Raw genomic sequence first — 21456 nt, 5'->3', positions numbered from 1 at the left:
CGATGACTAGATGATTACAACGGTACACCTTATTTCTAACCACATGCGATGTAATGACAAGTTGCCATAGTATCGCTATCCATATGCTCCAGCAATAAACCGTGTTATAAAAGTGTATACGCATTCTCCCCTGCATGCCCTAGGAAAAAGTGCATGATGTAGGTCATTGTCCCGACATCGTCTATCCCGGTATTCCATCTGACGAGCGAAGGTGAACTCTCACGAGCGCGAAAAGCCCGGTAAGGCAGGCATTGTGCTTCTAATTTTCTTGTGACATACAGTCCATCCGATGAGATGCAGCCCATTTCATAGTCATGGCTGCAATGTCCCGACCAGTCGAGATTCAACCCTGAGCGCCTGGGTGCAGGGAAGTGGAAACATGCGTATTTTTTCTGTTTTCTTTGTTACAATGAGACCCGTCTACGGGCAGCACAATCATAATGATCAGGTAAACAGAAAGCAAGTGTCGTTGGTTGTGAATTAATGCTTTTCTTCTTGGCCGGAGAGGAGAGTGTAGACCGGAGCAGGAAGCTTTTCCCGTCCCTTAAGAAATTCGAGCTCGAGAATGAAAAGGAAGCTCATGAGCTCGCCACCCATCTTCTTGATAAGTTCACCCGCTGCCCAGGCGGAACCGCCTGTTGGGATATAGTCAGTATTATTTATTCCTGAAAAGGAAAGAATGTCTATATATAGAATGAGGAATACACACCAGTTGCAATAATGTCGTCCACCACAATCACCTTCTGGCCAGGCTTGATTGAATCAGCCTGCATCTGGAAAAAGTCCTGGCCATATTCCTTTTCGTAGGCCTGGGTTGCACATGGTCCGGGCAGCTTGCCCTGCTTGCGCACAGGGACAAAGCTCGCGCCAAGTCTCAAAGCAAGGCTGGGGCCGATAAGGAAGCCTCGGGCCTCGAGACCGACGATAACATCAGGCTTCTGGTTGCCGTGGTTTTGAAGGATGTGCAACTCGAGGCTGCGAAGAAGGGCTTCGTGCAAAGTAGGATTGGCAAAGATGGGTAGAATATCTTCGAAGAGTATTCCAGGAGACGGGAAGTCGGGGAATTGGCGGAGAGCGGCGCGCAGGCTTATTTTAAGACTGGCGAGTTCGGCGGTGGGGGAGGAAGAGGAGGGGGACTGTCCGGCGACTTGGGCGGCGGCGGCGGCATCAGGAGGGTTAGGAGTTGGTTGAGACATAATGAGAAAAGAGGAAAGAAAAGAGAGAGAGAGAAAGAGAAGAAGGAATAAAAGACAGGAGGGTGAGGGTGGTTGAAAAGTAAAATGTCAATTCAAAGTGATAAGCACGAGCGGGAGGGACAAGGGAAAAAAGAAAAAAAAAGCAAAACCAAAAAGAGAAAAAATTGACCCCTCGAAGATCTTGCGTTGGCGTATGAATTGCGAATGCCGACGTATTTTACAGTATTTCAGCGAAAAGAGCTCTACCCCTCTCAACACAGTCGACCGAGCATTACTGAAATTGTATTGAAGATGTGTATCATTTGATTTGATTTCAATTGGAAAGTCAATCTATAGATCTCTGTTTGTCCATTTATCACTATCAGACTGAGGGGGTCAAATTACCAATACTGAAGTCGATTAACTATCGCGTTTTTCTGATCTGGCTTGCCATAATACCACAAATACATGCAGGGGAACCTAGAAAAAGTACCCCTCATGATGACTTGTTTCGTTGTTAAGGGTCTAGAATCCATCAATCAATCAATCACTTCACAATAAATCAATTGATGCTAACATGTTTACAGTACTGCTACTACCAGTCTACTCATTGTTCCTTGTTTCCCATGTTGTTACCTTATTTACTCCCATTTGTCAAGACGAATGGTCTCATGATAACTATATGTATGTACATGCTAATACTGGTAGTGTTTCCACCCCTCCCCATGAGCGATGATGCAAGTTTCTCGCGCTGCCTCCAAGTCTGCCAGGTTCTTTTTTCATTTCCCCCTTCAGTGGCACTCCCTTATAGGCAGCAAAATGGAGGATAGTGAGTAGTGTTGCCTAGCCTAACCGTATCGATGAATGAAACAAAGACCTTCAGGATTCAACATGAACGGTTCAATTCTACGTGGATATAACACTAATCTTGTTATACATATCGGCGGATTACACGACAACAATCCACACATGCGGTCAGGGTTATCAAGTAGTGGATTGGATCAACAAGCCACGATGGATCCCCGGGTAAGGAATGATTGGACTATCATTCCCTATCTGGGTTCCATGCAATCCTTTACCACCAATATACTTTTCTGGAAATTAGACCGAATGCCCAGGCTGCCCACCATACGGAGTACTCCAGGTAGTACTCCGATCCGTAGTGAGTCAAACCGGTAAAAAATTAATCACGACGATTAATCATATTAACCATAATAGTCGGAATTGCTCTCTGTACAGATCCAGTCCCTCTCTTCAAATGGCAACTCAGATCACGCTAAATTGGTACATGCCCAAGGCGATGAATACAAACTACTGCGTGCTCTGCTGCTGCGAGATGAAGTATGCGTTACCAATATAGATCGTGGACGACGGAGGTTTGTCCCATGGCCTCATGTCAAGCGATTTGCCACATTATTGTCTCACACTCGTAATGCACCTTACTTATATGAGTGTCTCTATTTTCATGCTTCATGTGTGACGTGACAGTGCCATATCGGCTATTACTAGGTTGGGGATATCATGCAACCCTCGGATTTCCCGGATCGTTTTCGGCCCTGGTTCCTGAATTCACCAACGAATACTATTGTACTTTGGTTCCTCCCCCAACTGTCTAAGCCCCCTGATATCAATAGCTGATATCGGTGCATTCACAAACAGTATTCAAATATCCAAAGAAACCCGACAGAACACAGCTTATATGTAACTGTAAAGATCGAGAAATATATCTATAGAGAGCACCCAACCATTTCCTTGGTGAAAACCCGAGCCAGTTTCGAATGTAGCCCATGGAGGTCTGCCTGTTGTCTCAGGCTGCATGACGGTGTCCCTGACTGCAACATATCCACATGGATTCCGACTAATCATAACTCAGAAATAGAGGAATACCGCTCACCTCCCCCACAATGCAGCTCAACATCTGCAGCCACCTGCAGCACCAAGGTAGCCACTGCCAATGCATGCCGTTGACCACGCCGCACGGATGTCCATATACCTGTATGGCTTTGTCTACGCTGCGATCCCCCTGGCTCTTGCAACGAAATCAATACTATATATGCAACCCCGAATATACCACAACGGTGCCCGATGAGCCTGGAACCTATTGGGACCAACGGTTCCACCCCGTATGGCATACTACATACCTTCCAGGTTGTATCGCCGAGGCATTACAGCAGCTCCTTGTTACTGTATTGCGTGTTACAGTGTATGCTCCTCGCAATGTGATATTGTCAGTCACAAAATCTAAGTAAGGCAAAAACAAGAACAAAGAACAGAAAAGAAGCCACTGTCCCTATATGTTGCTAGAGGATCAGGAGGCAAAAGAGAACAGCCGAACGCGGGGGTCGAACCCGCAACCTTGAGATACCGTGACGACTAAGAGTCTCACGCTCTACCGATTGAGCTAGCCCGGCTATTTGTTGATGCCGTACTTTGTTAAATATATAATAAAGAAGAATACTTACACTGTGCTGAATACAGTTATAGTTACTCACTACTCCAAAGTTTGTAATCATATGTCACGTGCTTGCTGCACGGTCCACCTCGCTTAACGATTCTTCGTATGTCTCCAGGCAGTGATCTTCCGCTTTTCTTTTTCTCCCGCCATCTTACCTCATGACTTTCAAGCTGCACTTCTGCTCAGTGCAGAAGTGCTACTTAAGCTTTAACTCTCAGATGTGATGTGTATTGTCTTGTAATCGCCCTTGCTCAAAGCACTATGTCTCCTGCACCTGTCGCTGCCTCTCTGCAGCAGGATCCACAACTTCAGACCCTGGCGAAAGCTTTCGAAGCTCTTTTGCTAACCACTCAGCAATTTATCTGCAAGGAGAATATCTTGCAACAGAAGCTGGAATATGCTTATGATGAGGTAGGCACTCTTCCCCTTGTCAACTCCACACAAGCCCTTCTACCCCTCTGCCTCAAATGATGAGAAAAATCGATTAGCTCTAGATCAGGAGTCGCATTTGCGGCGGTGACGGACATATCATGTATTATCTGATGAGGCATATCAACAACAATGTTCTCTACCTTGGTCGTGTTCTTGAAGCGTATCCTTGTGCTAATGGCCACACTAGTATATGAAGCTCGCAGGTCGACTTCCCGGCGGTCTTGACACTCATGCCAAGATCGTCTCAGAAAGGATTCGCGGTCACTCGTCCGAATTCGGGAACCAAAAGTCTGCGTCTTTTAGTCCTCCCGACGTAGTAAGAACACTAGCAGAGTCTGGCAATGTAGGCGACCAGACTCTGAAACCAATAGCGGACGGGGTGGTGTGTTACAAATCTGTCCTGAATTCACAGAGTGACCCTGAGCCCAATCCATGTCTTGTTGCCACTAGGGCCGGAGCTCCTGGCTCTTTAGAAAAAGACTTCACCACCAAAGGCACTCAGGGAAATCTGCACTGCCCATTCGCAAAGTCTAAGAATATGACGTCTAATGATAATGGGGTGGCTAATGTGATTGAGAATCCTTTCAACATCCAGAATGATGACACGTGTGGACACGAAAGTTTAGACCCAATAAAGGCCGAACGAAATGATAGGCGTTCTAGTCAGACTCCTTCGGTGAGGACATCGACCACCCAATGTCCTGTTGCTCGGTGCCCTATTAGATACCTAGACCAACATAGCCCGGAAGAAATTGCCGACTATGTTGAAAGGCACAAACACGAAATACCCCGAAGTCATGCAATTTGTGTCCAGCGTTATCAGAAGGATTCCCATAGCATGCGGCATCTAGATGCAAAATATGGTAGTCTCATTAATATGATTCGAGGGTTATCCGTCAAACATCAAGCGTTCCTTCCGAACCGTGGTAATAGCGGCGCTCCAACATCCAGTTCCTCTGCCGAACGAGTGGAAAAGTGGGCAGAAGAGGTTGGCATAAATCCGGAGATGCAACCCTCTATTAAAGAGGGCGAGACAGAGAACGACGATGGGAGGGAGGGCCGCTTTGACCGTCCGCTACGCGAGGTCCGCGTTGGTGAATCTCCAAGCAGGCCTTGGGGAATTCCTGTCCCGATGCCCTTGCCTCCTTCAGCATCGCCTCCACTTTCTCCTCCACCGGCGGCGGCCTTTCCTGAGAACTCGAAGAAGCCCTCGGAGGAAGAGGCTATCGGAGTCTCTTCCATCCCGCCCCGTGACTCTACGGTACCCAAATCTGGTCGTTGTCCTTTCGGCCATGGCGCAGCTCCAGCCGTCAATACAGCACCGGAGACAGAGACAATTCGCGATTATGGGAAGAAGAACGGAACCATTGACACTGCGGAGCAGGATTTTGGAGAACATACACACGCTCATCCTCCCCCAACAAACTCGCCGGCCAGTATCGTATTCAACGGTCCTGTATTCTTTGGCTTTTCCCCAGAGCAAACTTCTTCTTTCTTGCAGCAATTGGGATCTCATATCAATAAACAGTGATATCCATGGATCGTGCCTTGTAACTGTTGCTGACGTTCACCTATGTTTCATGTCCTAGCTGTGATGAATGTGATGACGACGCCATGACTATCAGGACATATATCTGCCACTTCATCGGCCTTATGTACCTACATATCCTGAGTGTATATACCAGTGGAATGCCTTCACCTTGTATATAATCCTCGCTGGAAATCCGATACCTCCTTGGCCAGCTCGACATATGAACATCAATTTCCAGTGGTACACGGTGCTTTTCACGGAAATAACAAGTCAATCCCAGTATACTATGTATGGGCTACTCAAATCTAGGGGTAAAGCTAAGATACATGCTTTGCTGTCTCCAGGTTTCTCGATCTCATCCTCTCTTTTACCAGCTCGTGTGGTTCTTTGGAAGGATCAGTTAAAGCCGAGCAACACTTGATATCTTTACAGAAGATGGCCCCCAGTCTCTCTAGAACAATGCACCGTTCCTCCATTGTCAGGGCATTCCGCACTGCTGTCTCATTGGATGAGAGTTCGCTGTGGATACCCAAAACCCATACGCCTCCTCCCTCGGGGTAACCAATGCGACGGAAAACCGACAATGTTGGTTCTAGCTTGTGTAGCTTACTACACCTTCCATCGATCCATAACCCATCTGAAAGATGTGAAGGATACCAGGAACCCCCGAATGATCGAAGTTGCTCGCAGAAATGGTTCTCTTCATCGCGATCCCAGGATCTCTCGGATGAGTTGAAGCGGTCAATATTCAGGCATTGCAGTTCAAGGGCGCTAAGCTCAGCTATCCATATACCTCCTAATGAAGGGAAGCATGCGGCCCTACCGGTACTGATATCATAGCTCGCTGTGGGCAAAGAGCAAGTATGGCCCGCAATTCCTGCGCTGATGACCTTGTTGGAGGAAGAGTACCTGGGGGAGTAAAATATGGCCGCCATAGAGGGTTTGGTTCGAAATCAAGGCCAGCAGCGATATGAAGGAGGTCACAAAGATGGCTTTAATGGAGGTATGGATTGGTGAAATCCGAGGCTTATGAGATGGGCTTGTACTATGTCGACCATGTCTGCCGTTTTTGTTTCGAGGTTTATTCCTTTGGCCTGGGTGGGCCATGTGCTGTGTTAGCATGAAATTTGACGATCCCTGTTCGTTTATGTACAGTTAAATCATGGGGGAAGTTTGGCTCGATCGCGTTGTCGATCATTCCCAAGATATTGTCGACGTCAAGACTTATATGCTTTCTATATGGAATTAATTCCTCTTTGCGGGCCCGCCTCTTTCTGGGCAATTTTATCATAAACCGTCCTTGGGACAGATGATTTCATTCGAGAATGGGGGGGATATGTAAATAAATAAATAAATAAAAATAAAAGAAAATAAACATAACTCGAAGGGTTAAACTCCTTTGATCAAGATAATAGAATACTATCGCATAATATGTATACGTATATATATACTCTCTAAATATATGCCGGGATGTCCATACCTACGTATATCTTTACATAGTTCAACAAACGAAACCCCATTGATACAAGCCTAGTATAGAAATTCGCCCGCGGGGAATCTACTGGACGTATTTGGTACCTTGCAAGAAGGAAAAGAAACGCCCTCTGGGAACAAGACAAGAAGCCCCACCTATGTCGGGAGGGGTCGAAATTAAGAACCCCATCTCCGACCATCAATCACCCAAGGACACTCTTTCCCGCGGAATACTTCTGTTATATCCAAATAAATAGGACTCAACCCCTCCATACATGTTGCGGATCAGCTCTCGTGTTCTTTCCGCTCGAATTGCCCACCCTCAGCTTCTCTCCTCATCACTAACCTCTTCTTTTCCTCGTACCCTCCGACCTCAATTCCCCATTCAAATCGTCAATATGTCTGGCATGACTCCCATCTCCGCCGCCCTTGCTTGTCCTCGTGAGTCATCTTCCCCATCCCAACTGCCCTCGATCAATCCCGCCCTTGTATAAGATACCTGTTACTATTCAATTGCCGTCGCCCGGACAGACCATACAAGATTAAGCTAACAAGTTGACTCGTCGCAGCTGCTGGCCCCTACGTAAGTCTCCCAACCGAACAGCAAACCGTCTATACATATTTCCTTTCTCTTCCCCATGGTCACCCCACCCCAAACCACGGCGTCGAAAGTTGTTGACATGTCAATTATCCTACAGTCCCAAGCCGTCCGTGCCAATGGCCAGATCTTCGTCTCCGGCCAGATCCCCGCTGACGCTTCTGGAAACCTTGTCACCGGAAACATTGGAGAGTTGACCCAGGCTTGCTGCAACAATATTAAGGCTATTGTTGAAGCTGCTGGTTCCAGCGTCAACAAGATCGTCAAGGTCAACGTGCGTATAACTTTCCTTGCCTTTACTATCCTACCTCCCCTTCTTCTCCTTTGGTCAACAACCGTCCTACCCTTCTCTGATCTCTATCCTCAAATCGCGAGGAGACTGTGGCTGACCGAGATACTCTACCAGGTTTTCCTTACTGATATGGCGAACTTCGCGAGATGAACGCCACCTATGAGAAGTTTTTCACTCATAAGCCCGCTCGTAGCTGTGTTGCTGTCGCCCAGCTCCCTAAGGGTGTGCCTGTAGAGATTGAGTGCATCGCTCTGGAGTAAATCAAAACGTTTTCTTCTACATGGCATACAAATCAAAATGCAATCAAATGTGATTAGTGTTAAATGGGGCCCGGCCTACTACTACCCCGGATGACCATTCATTGGTAATTAGTGTCTCATTCATTATAAGTAGGAACCCTGTAAATACTACCTGAAGACAACAAGCGCATCGTAACTTAAAACAGACGGTGTGGGAATCATCACGCGCATAAAAAATGGCCAAGCGATGCTGGAACACACTTCCAAAGGTAAAAACAGACTCAGTGTAAAACAATAAACGTCCTCATAGCAGTCATCGTCGCCCCAAAGTTCCCGTCATCCTTCCCCCACCAGCCATCAGGCTTTGTTTCACAATGGCATCCGCAGCCGCGGCAGCTGCGAGTCGCTCTTTCTGACGACTTCGATCACGAAGGTAGCCAGCAGCTTCTGGCCTCATTCGGAGAATTCGCAAGATCATGTCATCATTTGGTTCGGCCTGAGCCTCGCGCCATTTCTCCTCCTTCATCTTCTTCATTGTGCCCAGGTTCCGCGAGAGCATGATGCTCTTGGCTCGCCGAGCACCAGGAACACCGAGGAATCCGCCCGATCCTCCAGAACCAAGATGGGCCGGCGCGGATGCTCGGTTTTTATTGGCCTGCTGCGAGATATGGTTGCCGAGGCCATCCTCTCAGATGTGCGAATGAGGTTGTCGGTGGGTTCAAAGTAGAAAAAGTTAAGAGATTGGATTTCGTGATACTTGGGCGACTTCAAGATATCAATCGAAACCCCATTTGCTTCACCGGTTTCCTCATCGATAGCGTGGAAAAAGTTCAAGAGCAGCACGAGCCAGCGTGAGACTATATCAACCTCCTGCATGGTGAGAGGTTTCTGATGGGATGGCTTGTCGGACAAGGGAGGTACAAGCAAGCACTCAATAGTACTGAGAACCTCTTTCCATAATCGGGCCATAACCATTTTCATAGCTTCAGATGTCAAGGTCTTGTTCATAATCGCAAAGTTATCATTAAAGTAGTCGAAAAGCGGAGTTAGTGCATTCTCCACATCCGCGTTTGATGGCCCTGTGGCAGTAGCTTGCGCCTTATTTCGGCTAAGAAAGTTTGAAACACTGGAGATACTGAGACCACGCGATAGTAAGGATTTCAGGGTTCGACGCGATAAACAATGGCTGATATAAGCAGATAGCTATTGGTTGTGTTATTGACGATACTTGTTATTCAGAGCCCAGAACCCTGGAGTGTGTTTGGACTTACCTTTTCCGTGATTTTGCGTGTCATATCCCTCTCCGTACGTTTCAATGTGCGGAAGGCTTTACCAAAATAAAATTGTATGTCGTCCCGTTCTCCCTCCATGCTGACACGGAGTAGCAATCGGCCCTGTGTGTCCAAATCAAGCCAATATTCCTTCGGCAAGAAATCACTGAAATGTAAAGGGTCCAGTTTTATAGAAGTGCGGCCGACATAATCGTGGTCGCCCACTGCGTCCCAGTCCCATATCGTTGCAATGATGTTTAAAGGACCCTGTGTTGTTATATCAACAGAATCATCCCATCGTGGATTGAGGTTGTTGTAGATGATACGAGTTTTAGCAATGCGCTTCTGATATTCGTCTGTCAGCACCACATATGGGTCACTGCCCCCATTCATATCACAAGCTTTCAAATCTTCAGCTTCTACGACCTTAATTGTGAAGACATAGGTTGTTGATCTGCGCATCTTCTGCATCTGTGGAGGGGCATGCTTGGCGATAACATCTGCACAGCCATCAACGTTTATTTCACGCTCTAGCTTGTCAAGCTGGGTAAGGGCATATTCAACATTGTTCAGTTTGACCAGTGACTATGAAATCGTCAACTATGCAAAACAACCTTACCAGGCAATAAAAAGACAGACTGAGAGTGCGGGGTGAAGAGGGATAAAACAGGAGCTGACATACCTCAGGAAAGAATTGGAATGGCTCAATCTTCTCTTTGCTCGCCCACGCTTCTTTGGCGATTTGCATCAGCTTTTCCTGGGCTGTTTGATTCAAAGCCGCCTCTTGATCTGGCGAAAGCCTGTCCATTTCTCGCGCGAACATCTGCTCCAACGACTCGCAGTACTTTGCAAGGCCATTTGAAATCGATTTGGACAATGCAGTCATGAATTTCGCGTACTGGAAGTCATCGTCCCACCCGAGTTGAATCATTTGCTCTACCACTTGATTGAATGAGCGGAATATGTCTATAACAGAAACGCTGTGCCGATGCTCCTCTGGGGTCATCTCCATTGAGTCATCAGATCGGACGGCAAAGGCATCTTGTCTGACAGCCTGCTCAACCCACTCTGTAATCTTCTCCTCTGTCATGCGGATCCACCGCCAGACAAATTCTTCCAGCAAATCCTCAACACGGAATGGGAAAGGAGCGCTGGTTTCACATTAGTATCGACATTTTGCATTAGCAGCGATGGTCCTACCTAGGGAGTGCCTCGATGAAGAGTTGACGTATAGTCGTGAGTTGCTTATATAAATCAAAACCATCCTCTATTGGGATTTCCTCCCCTCTCAACTTGCCCTGTTCGACGATTCGGGCCACCATTTCATGAGCGTCTTCTGCGAATATCGGCAACACGTTGGAAAGCAAGATCTTGTATGGGTTGACCCTGTATTCTGTGAGTAGAAGACTACTATTTGAAATAACTGCATCTTACCCCATGATCTCCGGGTTATTTCGGTAGCGCTTTCTAATCTTTTGAGCAAGTTTTGTTATGGCCTCACAAAGCTGAATGATATGGTCGAATTGCCAGGTCTCCTGATCCATTGGGACATACTGCCCGAGTAGGTCTTGATACTTTTCTGTTGCTTTCTGGGCGAGACCATCTTGAACGTAACAACGAAAACGGTTGATATCCTCCAGATCCTCTGTGTAGCTGGGATCAAGCTGAATATGATTTTCTAGAACATACATTACCGGACCAATAGGTCGAGGTCTCCCTTCGTAACAGTCCATCATGACGTCGTATAGTTCCCGCAGAAGTGCTTCATGGAGAGAAGAGAGTAACTGCTGCATCGAGAGCAAATCGTGTACAGTCCACTTGTGTCGGTCAAAGAGAACGGTAGCCACAAAGCTGCTGCGCTTTTTCTCCGATGATGGTGTCTCCTTGATATAGGTAAATGCTGAATCAAGGGTGTCGAGGTCGATCTCGTTGTCTACAAATTTCGATCGGACAACTTCCAGGAACAGCACTAGCCTAGAAAAGAAGGGGATTCGCCAACGAAGGCAAACTTCGTTCAAGAACTCGGCTGACTGCTTCGAGAGGAGCTTCATAGACGGGAGTTCAGACGCAAATTGTGTGCCTTCAATTTCGCGATCTTTCAGGTCATGGCTCAAAGTTTGAGCCAAAATATACCCATACATCGATCGGGGGTCTGGTGGTATGTATGTGTATGTGTCAGATTCATCGGGCTCACTGTTGTTATCGCCTATTGATAGCGAACAGATATCCACTGGTTGATCGATTACATATGAAATCGGCCTGTCAGAACTCGTTTTTGACAAATCGCCAGGGGCTGCATCATTGTTGTCTCCGACATTTGCATTGAACTGTGGAAGCGCACCCCCTGGAGTGCTTTTTGCTAGCTCAGGGTTCACTTGCACGATAGCAAGCATCATTTGGGATAGGTCAGGGCCTTCACTTTTCCTCCAGTTTTCGTATGCCTCTTCATTCTCGAAGTCTTCTTTGGACATAGTTTTTCGAGTATTCAAACTGAGATGGGTCTGGTAGGCTTTGAGGTCTTTGAGAGCCGCCTGTGCAGTCCAGACCTCCCGGTGTTTGTCAATGTCGGACTGCACTTGAGCGGTGCTTATATCGAAAACCCTTGCAACATGTTGCACTAGAGGCATGTCTTTCACATCATAGCTTAGAGGCACTATAACTTCCACTGTCGACGGACCATTAGACTGCACAAGGTCCTGATCCTGGGAAAGGAGTTTATTCTCCAAGACCGATAATCGGTTCGCCAGCTCCGGTCGTTCTTTCGCCCAGTCATTATCTTTCAAAATATGTGAAATCAGGCGGACAAAGAGTGCGACATGCCTGTCCACCATAAATTTCCAGTGGTCATCATCTGGATCTTTGCCTTTACTCAATTCCTTGGTTGCATTTGAGTAGAAAATAAGGACAAGATCTTCGGCACGCCGATCCTTCTCCATGCGCTTCTTAAATGACTGCTCTTTAAGGGTATTGAGGAATGCGGCGAACGTTCTGACAACCAAGGGGTCCTGATATTCCTTTCTTTTCTCTTTCTTGGTTAAGACACCCGTTAACCTCTTCTCAAGTTCAGCTATGAAGCCGTGAGGAAACCGCGTGCTCTTCGAATCCCTAACAAGAGAAAAATCGCTCATAAGGTCGTGGAAGGAGGTCGACGAGCGCTTCGGCCGCTGGTGAGGAGCGGGCACATTTTGTACACGGCGCGAACGAGGTTGAAGGAGGTATGAGAGGTAAGCGACTCTGAGAGCAAATGTGTAGGCCGTCGCAGGGTTCACAGGGCGTCGGCGGGACCCAGAAAGGGTGCGCGTGTGGCGAGAATCATTTTGAATACTATTAATCCGTCGGTTGATGCCTCGGGATTGATCAGATGCTGTCGACATGGAGGAGTTTCTCTATCCGAATGTTACAGCGTTCGGGGAGAGGGGGCAAGGGAACGGAAAGCGGGACCATGGATAAAACAGAGAGATCGTACCACCAGCCAGCGCCAGCTGAACTGAAATAAATCACACTATATTCGCTGGGCTCTTCAAGGCCACAGAATTAATGAGGTGGGACAGATACGAGGGCGACTTGGTAGGAAAATGCCGGTGGGTAGAAAGGAAGAAAGGGGTGTTGTGTTGTTGCTGGCGGGAGGCGCTTCTGCACCTGAAACAAAAAGCTGCCCCAAGTAATTGACGTAGTGCTCTGTAGGGCAGACTAAGTATAAAGCAAAAAGTTCCAACTCACGCTATGCAGGTTGCCGCTCATGTCAGCTGCATAACATTCCTTGCTGTGAGAATCTCTAAGTCCAATTTACACTTAAGTTGTGTGCATTTTCTGATCGCTATTGCTATTGGTGTCGACGCGATGGGTTTATTCTTTAGTTTCCGTTTAATCCCATTTAAAGCATCTGAAACCTTGAACAGAGAGGGTACATGGTACACTATAATGATTGTTTGATGTCCCCTCGACTATCATCTTCACTTCCTCCTGATTCCCGTCATTTTGTTGAGGCAGGTTGGTTAGATATTGGGCATGTACACCCTACGTCAGCCTAAAAGCCCGGGTATGGAATAGAAGCTGAGACGCTGAAGAGCGCCAGGAGGCTAACAGGCCAAGCGGTGAAGAGCAGCCCTCACACCTGAAATTGTCGACAATCAGACCTTCGATTGACGCCGAAAAGAGAATTGTACTGTACTTATTTACACAACAGGGGAAGAAAGCAAACATCAATCAATCACCAAGAGTCCTCGCCGGATTTGCGGGCCTAATATGAAAATGTAAGTTTAACGTCCAGGCAAAATGTATGCCAGGGAGATATATATTAGGGACTTACGCTAACAGCATTGGGTCCTCCAAGTTCCTTCTCCAAGCCTTCCGGATATGTTCTGGGAACGCTAGGCTTGTCTGGATAGTAGAAGCTCACGATACCACAGAATCCAAGGAAGGTTGCAACGAACACGCCCAGGTGGAAGAAGCCCTTACGGGACGTAACGTGAGTATACTGTTCAGGACTGAAAACCCCGAGAATTTCGTTTTCCTCGTGGACTGGCTCTCCAAAATTCCGTCTCTCTTGCTTGTCCCACCAGTCGCCATGAGGGTCTCTGAAGGCACGCTTAACGCGAGGAGGGTTCTGGTAATTACCATTCTGTGTGTTGAAACCAAACAGGGTCAATTGGTACCGAATAAAACACGACTATCGTAGGGATGCTATACCTGCAAAGGATCATCAAGCTCTGCAGCCGCAAGAATCCTGCTTTGAGAGAAAAAGGCGCGGGGGTTGTTATAACGAACGGCCACCTGGGGCAGGCGCCGGGTCAAAAACCGCTGAGACAGCATCTATTCGTTGCCATTAGTATGAAGGATTTGAATAGAGGAATCTCAATCATTCAAAAAGTCGTACTAACCCTTCTGCTGCAAAGAATTGGAGGTTGATGGTTGGCAAAGGGAGGGGTGAAAGGCTCACTAGACCAAAAGATGAAGTGAAAGCGACGATGACGGGGTTCGGATTAACTGGAGGTTTGCGGCAAGGGCCGGTATTTTATGCCTCAGGCATCGATTCAGTGCTTGGGTCCGCGGGCGCGCTTACATACACGTCGCTCTGTACTCTTCGTCACAATATGAAAAAACCTCTTCTTCACCCATTCTCATTTACCGAGTTGTTTATCTCTCCGTACTCGCGCTACAGTGCCGATAACTATGCCAAATTTGCTGTGGCATTCCAACTCACCTATAGCTACACGTTGATGCCAATCTTCCCTACTTCAACCGTGTCCTCGTTGGGAAAACCGGGGTCAGCTGTGAAGAGGGCCCCTGTCTCAGTGGTTACAAGACATGCAAAACGGCAGCCCGAATGGCATTTCACATCAAGATGAACGCGTGACCCCCGAAATAGGACCTGCCCCTACCGAACTCTCTGCATCCCAAACATTCGTTGATCCTACGAATCGCGACTCGATCATTGCAGAGGTCAAAGAAGATGAGGTCACAACCGATACTACGGAAGGACCGCCATCAAAGAAGCGGAGACTTACAGGATCGGCCACTTTTCGTCGCTCGAGCTCAAGGCCGGCATCGCTCCATGGAAAAAAGCTGGCGTTGATGGACCAACATCCTTCATTCAGGATGGCAGACGCAAGTCTTCGAGAGTCAATGTGCTACCCCTCGAGTTGCAACCCCCTTCAGACAAAAGACATACACGAGCAGCGCGGAAGCAATCAGTAGGTAAAAATGCTTTGGGTGGTGGAAAGACATTTGCGTCGTCGCCGTCAGTGTTGATGACTCCATCTCGCTTAGACACGAATGGAAAGCCTGCTAGCGGCATAACAGCAGTCAACGGATCTCCTAAAAGCCTGTCAACGAGAGGGATAGCTGGAAGCCAGCAACGTATCTCACAGTCTCCGGTCTCTAAGGAAACCAATGCACGGACGAGGTCACGAAGCTCTGGTACTTCAACAGCCTTCCTTCGAACTTCCAGCGTAACTCTTAATGCTTCTGCGGCTCAGGCGACAAGTGAAACGAGTGATTTTGGAAAAAGGGCCAAAGATATTGAACATGACGATGGAGATGGGGGGCCGCGAATCCCTAGGCTACGAATCAAAGTTAGAAGGCCATCTATCAGCATCCAGCACCCTTCGCACGTTTTGAATCCTCGGAAGTATGGCTCGTTCAAACAATGGCTCGAGAGTGAGGAAGGAAGGGTACGAGATGACGCAGTTATCACGCCATCGGAGGCGCTCGAGGAGGCAAGGCGGAGGTGTCGAATATCTACAGCACTTGAGCCTGGCGGTCTTCTTAGCCCAGAAGTATGCTCTGCTTATTTACCGGAGCAGCAAGACGAACCGCTCCCTCAATATACGCACCAGGACCATCTTGTGGCGCACGCGTTGTATTTCAAGAAACTTCTTGACCAAGAACATAGACGCCATCGCCATACGGCAAAGCTTTTCGCTCAATGGTGTGCTGATGCGTGGAGGAAACGCAACAAGGACCCAGAGGACATACTTCGGGAACAGCAAGAGGAGATGCGTGGGAAGCGCAAACAGTTAGCCAAGGACCTTCAGAAGATGTTTGACCTCGCTCGCGCAGACGTAGATAGGATGCGCCTGGCACGCTGGGAGGAGGAACGAAAAGCAGAAGACCAGCAAGCCTTGGACCGTGCAATAAAGCAGTCCACTATGCTCTTCGAGAAAAGGCGAATGGAAATCCTTGGAGAAACGGGAAGTGATGCACTAGAATCTAGCGATGAGGAAGGAGGTGAAACGGACGATTCCTCTGAGGATGGCTCAGATAATGAAAGCAATATGTCATCTACGGAATCTGGAAGCGAAGATGAAAATGTTATTGATGACGATGAGGGTCTAACGGCAGAGGAGCTTCGGTCAAAGTATGCCAACCTTTCTTCACTCAATGATGATTCGGACCACGAGTCTCACGCTTCCGATGACACGGCTTCGTCGAGAAATACCGATACTTCACAGGTTGGTCATCTCGTAGACAATGTGGGGGATGCGAACGTGCCTTTAGCAGAGTTGTCACCCCAGGAAGTTCAGCTCGAAGATGTCGACCCAGTGCTCATGGATGATAGCGACGAAGCGTCTACAGATATGGATGATGATATGGGAGAAAGCGAAGATGACGAGGATTCAAATGGCTCCGACTCCAATGAGGAGAGCGATGATGGCCCAGGGTTGCTGGGATTCTTTTCTACGAATGACTCCCCTTTCAATGCCAACGATCCTCAGGCTGATGATGAGAATTCCGATGATGACGTTGTAGGCGATGGCGCCAATGCGAAGATCGCATCCGAGGAAGAGGACCTGGAAGACCCAGATGAAGTTTCCCTGGTGCCTAATGGACCAGCACAGCTAGACTCAACACCCCTTGATGCTGCCAAAGACTCTACTATGGTCGACAACGTTCTCACTGACATCAAGGGTACAGATGCTGAAATGTCGGATGCATCTATTCTTGATAATTCAGGTACCCCAAATATCCGGAACGAAAATACTCCCACAGAGCCCCTAGGCGACATGGAGCGAGACCAGCGCGAAACTTATCAGAGTGGAGAGCCTTCTAGTGAAGCATCTCCGGGGACACTTGCTACGAAGCCTTCCGACCCAGAATCTGTGTCATCTTACGATGCACCAGGAGAGAAACCTGCGCAGCCCAGCGAATCACCCGCTCCAGGGCTGAAGACGTCCATTCCGCATCTACTCCGAGGAACCTTGCGAGAATACCAGCATTTTGGGCTGGACTGGCTTGCTGGTTTATATACCAACCATATTAATGGTATCCTAGCTGATGAAATGGGTCTTGGCAAGACTATTCAGACTATCGCTTTGCTCGCACATCTGGCTGTGGAGCACGAAGTATGGGGGCCACACCTTGTTGTTGTTCCTACAAGCGTGATCCTTAACTGGGAAATGGAGTTCAAGAAGTGGTGTCCGGGTTTCAAAATCATGACTTACTACGGTAACCAAGAGGAGCGGCGACAGAAACGTAGGGGCTGGATGGATGACACGAGCTGGAATGTTCTAATCACTTCGTATCAGTTAGTCCTGCAAGATCAGCAGGTTCTCAAAAGAAGAAATTGGCATTATATGATTCTCGATGAAGCGCATAACATCAAGAATTTTCGCTCGCAGAGGTGGCAGGCACTGCTAACGTTCAGAACACGGGCACGACTTTTACTTACCGGTACGCCGCTTCAAAATAACCTGACAGAACTTTGGTCGCTCCTGTTTTTCTTGATGCCGTCTGATGGCGATGAAACGGGCATTGAGGGGTTCGCAGATCTCAGGAATTTTTCGGAGTGGTTTCGACGCCCGGTCGAGCAAATACTCGAACACGGCCGAGAGACGATGGACGATGAAGCAAAGCAAGTCGTCACCAAACTTCACACTGTTTTGAGGCCTTATATATTACGCCGTCTTAAAGCCGATGTCGAGAAGCAGATGCCGGCAAAATACGAACATGTCATTTATTGCAGGCTCTCGAAGCGGCAACGGTTTCTCTATGATGGTTTCATGTCCAGAGCACAGACTAAGGAGACTCTCGCTTCCGGGAACTATCTATCTATCATTAATTGTTTAATGCAGCTACGGAAAGTCTGCAACCATCCGGATCTGTTTGAAACTCGGCCGATATCGACATCCTTTGCGATGTCACGTTCTGTAGCTACCGAATTTGAGATCAAAGAACTTCTCATTCGCCGGCGACTTCTCTTTGAACACCCGCTCGACAGACTTGATTTGGATTTTCTTAACTTGGTCCCTATCTCGAGGGAAGATATATCCCGAAGACTGGCTGATGATAGTACGAGACTCATGGCTTACGGTCCTTTTAATGTGCTTCGCGAACAACAGTACCACAGGACTAACTGGGACATGAACTTCGACGGTTCAACCATACAGTCTACACTGGATGTATTAGAGAATGAGTGTAGGAAGAGGAGGATGGCGGAGTTAGAACGATGCCTGTATTTCGAGTCGAAGCGGCACGGTCGTCGTCCTGTGTATGGAAGTACTCTCATTGAGTTCCTCACGGCAGACAGCAAACAGCGGCCGACGTCCAATGGCCCCTTGCGGAAGCGGTCACTGGCAGACTGGTTGTCCAGTCGGTCATCTGTTCTTGCCTCGTTGATTTTGTCTATCAAAGAACGCTCGCACGTAATGGATGGCTATGTTCAGCGATTTGCTTGTGTCACCCCTGCTGTGGTCGCCGCTGGAATTGCCGAGGCCGCTCTAACCCCGATCAAGACCCGGCATTTAACCAAAAGGGAGATATTTCCACCCTACGATCCGTTTCACGAAGCTCAAATGCGGCTTTCTATCGCGTTCCCAGACAAGAGACTGCTGCAGTACGACTGCGGTAAACTACAAAGGCTCGACAAATTACTTCGGGATCTTAAGGCTGGAGGCCATCGGGCGCTAATTTTTACGCAAATGACTAAGATGCTCGATATTTTAGAGCAGTTCCTCAACATCCATGGGCATCGATACCTCCGATTAGACGGTACCACTAAAGTCGAGCAACGCCAGATTCTTACAGACAGGTTCAACAATGACAGTCGCATTCTCGCCTTCATTCTGTCCAGTCGATCTGGCGGATTAGGTATCAACCTGACGGGTGCAGACACTGTGATTTTCTACGATCTGGACTGGAACCCGGCAATGGATAAACAGTGCCAGGATCGGTGTCACCGTATTGGGCAAACGCGCGATGTTCACATCTACCGGTTCGTCTCCGAATATACCATTGAATCCAATATCCTCCGTAAGGCGAACCAGAAGAGGATGCTAGACGACGTCGTCATCCAAGAGGGCGAGTTTACCACAGATTACTTTGCCAAGCTGGATGTTCGCGAGGTGATTGGTAATGAGGAGATGCTGGAGGGCCAGGATGAGGCCAGCGCGGCAATGGACCGTGTCCTCGAGAACCGAGTATCTAGCAGTTCTCGCGTATTCGAACAGGCAGAAGACAAGGAAGACATTGACGCAGCAAAGAATGCCCAAAAGGAGTTGGAGCATGCAGACGACGGTGACTTTGAAGACCGGAGTGCCTCTCTCGGTACACCCGCTCAAACACCTGCCCAGACCCAGGTTGGAACCCCACTAGCCGCCAGCGATGAACTTGGAACCCCTGGGCCTCGTGCGGACGAATCTGTAGATGCTGAGCCACAAACCGCTCACATCGATGACTACCTCTTACGCTTTATGGAATGGAACTTGAAGGATGAACCGCTCGTTCTGCCCCCGGATAAGAGTAAGAAGAAGTCTAAGAAGGGCAAGGAACATCGTCTTCGCAAAAGACGTCGCTAAGATGACAAAGAGTTCATTATGATCACGATAGTGTTTCCTATGAGGAGTATAAGGACCGAAGCGTCCAATGTAATTGTACTTGCAATTGATTGCTAAATCTTGTGTATCTAACTCAGTTCTAGCTCCTTCTCAGACTCGATGGATGACCGAGAGGCAAAAGAAGGATTACTGGCTGGAGTTTGGAAGGCGTCCATCGTGGAAGAGAAAAGATTAACATTGTCATTATGGTTGTTGATCTGTAAATGTTTCCTTTCTCTCTTCTATATTTGGATTCAATGAACAGGTGGGTAGTGGATATAATGTGACATCTATGCGCGTTTTGCTACCTAGTACTCTTCGCTTGCTTTTCACTTTATGTTTTGCCTAGGGTATGATTGGTTGAGACGCCACTAGCTAGATGCTGGGATACCAGGTGTAAGTTTGTATTAGTACATGATCATGAATTGCGATGATGATGCAGGGTCACCACATAATAAGCCTGTAGAGGGATGCACTTGTTTCAGTAAAGGAGGATTGCATTTCCATCGTTCCATGCAATGGTAGAGTGTGAAAGACTAGCCGAAAAGGGGTCTTCTCTACCACAGTCTAGAATGAGGTAGTAGCTCACTCTCTGGATTTTAAGGCAGCTACTACTAGTTACCACCACCAGAGTGCTTTAGACATGGTGGGATATGTGCCGTGGGTGATGCTATGGGTTGTCAATCATAATACCGCTAGGTCTTGATTAATCGCTCATATGAAGCGAAGGTTTATGCGCAACATCGTTCTGAAACATATCCACTTGAAGAGACAGACCACCTTCATGTTCGGAATGATTCGGATGTAGCGCTACTGGGTGAAAGGAAGATGAGACTCTGGCTGGGCAAAAATTGTCTCTCCAGACATGGCCCAGGTTTGAGAATGTATTCCAATCTAATTCAATCTAGATGAGGTTCATAACAGGCAAAGCGAATTGGGTAGATAGCCTGGTCCATATGTGGCTGACGGAATTCCTCGCAGGCAGAATTGCCGAGACGACAGAAAATCAGCTGAATACGGGCATTGGTAGGCTGGAGTCTAAATCTGGTTGAACCACGGATTCAAGTTGGAGTCGATTCCAAGGAGAAGCGCTGAGAGCAACGGTTGTCTCCAATTCATGTTTCACAACGCCCCACTGATCAGCCATCAGACTCTGAAGGGCTGGCGAGTAACATGGAGGTAGAGAGGAGCACCGATCACCTCCACGGAGGGCGAGGAACACCCGGACCAGGCTTGTAGATCCGGGAGTAGAGAGATAAGGGGAACAGCGGCCCTTTTTCTGTCCTAAGGGATGAAGTTCGGCCGTTTCGGAGAAGTGTACAGATCCGGAGACTTCTTTTCACTCGAGCTTGAGCTTCGATAAGTCCATGACGCTTATTCGGGTAATGATGGTCCTGGTCGGTGTCTGTTTTCTCCTTTTAAGTGCTGCTTACGGTAGTGGGCTTAGTGGGTTTAGCTGGCACGTGAAGACCGTTAGCCCTGAACCAACTGGAACTGGCGATTGAACTCTATAGCGCTGGCTACGTATCTGGTCTGGTTGGGACTCGAAGTCTGCCATGATCTGCGGATGTGAATCCTTCGGCCGAACTGCATACCTAGTATAGTAGCACGATAGACCAAATGAAAAGGAGGGGAGAGCCTACGGAGTATGAACTAACGGTCAGTGAGACCATTACC

At 48.0% G+C, this 21456-nt stretch overlaps 6 protein-coding genes across 6 annotated transcripts; 3 read left to right on the top strand and 3 right to left on the bottom strand.

Annotated features, from left to right (window-relative positions):
• Positions 1-480: 480 nt before the first annotated feature.
• Positions 481-1196, bottom strand: ANOM_001804 (adenine phosphoribosyltransferase APT1; the record flags this gene model as incomplete). Its single annotated transcript, XM_015547061.1, has 2 exons — positions 481-635; positions 710-1196. The coding sequence occupies 2 exons, from the start codon at positions 1194-1196 to the stop codon at positions 481-483; spliced, it is 642 nt and encodes a 213-aa protein (XP_015411219.1).
• Positions 1197-3891: 2695 nt separating this feature from the next.
• ANOM_001803 (uncharacterized protein) lies at positions 3892-5593 on the top strand (the record flags this gene model as incomplete). The annotated part of the gene is made up of 2 exons (XM_015547060.1): positions 3892-4041; positions 4250-5593. The coding sequence occupies 2 exons, from the start codon at positions 3892-3894 to the stop codon at positions 5591-5593; spliced, it is 1494 nt and encodes a 497-aa protein (XP_015411218.1).
• A 2111-nt stretch (positions 5594-7704) lies between these two features.
• ANOM_001802 (putative translation initiation inhibitor) lies at positions 7705-8216 on the top strand (the record flags this gene model as incomplete). The annotated part of the gene is made up of 2 exons (XM_015547059.1): positions 7705-7938; positions 8103-8216. The coding sequence occupies 2 exons, from the start codon at positions 7705-7707 to the stop codon at positions 8214-8216; spliced, it is 348 nt and encodes a 115-aa protein (XP_015411217.1).
• Positions 8217-8508: 292 nt separating this feature from the next.
• On the bottom strand, positions 8509-12840 carry ANOM_001801 (C2 domain protein; the record flags this gene model as incomplete). The annotated part of the gene is made up of 6 exons (XM_015547058.1): positions 8509-8882; positions 8996-9398; positions 9467-10051; positions 10149-10617; positions 10667-10852; positions 10901-12840. 6 exons carry the CDS (start codon positions 12838-12840, stop codon positions 8509-8511), a joined length of 3957 nt encoding a protein of 1318 aa, XP_015411216.1.
• Positions 12841-13309: 469 nt separating this feature from the next.
• On the bottom strand, positions 13310-14385 carry ANOM_001800 (uncharacterized protein). Its single transcript, XM_015547057.1, has 4 exons — positions 14347-14385; positions 14156-14278; positions 13776-14087; positions 13310-13706 (listed from the first exon to the last, which is right to left on the bottom strand). Exons 2-4 carry the CDS (start codon positions 14276-14278, stop codon positions 13677-13679), a joined length of 465 nt encoding a protein of 154 aa, XP_015411215.1. The 5' UTR covers positions 14347-14385; the 3' UTR covers positions 13310-13676.
• Positions 14386-14773: 388 nt separating this feature from the next.
• Positions 14774-19761, top strand: swr1 (putative SNF2 family helicase/ATPase (Swr1); the record flags this gene model as incomplete). Its single annotated transcript, XM_015547056.1, has 2 exons — positions 14774-14908; positions 14968-19761. The coding sequence occupies 2 exons, from the start codon at positions 14774-14776 to the stop codon at positions 19759-19761; spliced, it is 4929 nt and encodes a 1642-aa protein (XP_015411212.1).
• Between the last annotated feature and the right edge of the window lie 1695 nt (positions 19762-21456).

Source organism: Aspergillus nomiae (genome assembly GCF_001204775.2).
Source record: "Aspergillus nomiae NRRL 13137 chromosome Unknown contig00016, whole genome shotgun sequence".
NCBI classification, from domain to species: domain Eukaryota; kingdom Fungi; phylum Ascomycota; class Eurotiomycetes; order Eurotiales; family Aspergillaceae; genus Aspergillus; species Aspergillus nomiae.
Note: the sequence above shows the minus strand (reverse complement) of the source record. Positions and strands in the feature narration are given on the sequence as shown.

Bases quoted from the DNA above. Each gene is read 5' to 3' on its own strand.
- ANOM_001800 (XM_015547057.1), bottom strand. From the start codon at position 14,278: ATGCTGTCTCAGCGGTTTTTGACCCGGCGCCTGCCCCAGGTGGCCGTT. The intron at 14,088-14,155 runs GTATAGCATCCC...TTCAACACACAG, and splicing joins AGCTTGATGATCCTTTGCAG to AATGGTAATTACCAGAACCC. The intron at 13,707-13,775 runs GTAAGTCCCTAA...TTTTCATATTAG, and splicing joins GAGGACCCAATGCTGTTAGC to GCCCGCAAATCCGGCGAGGA.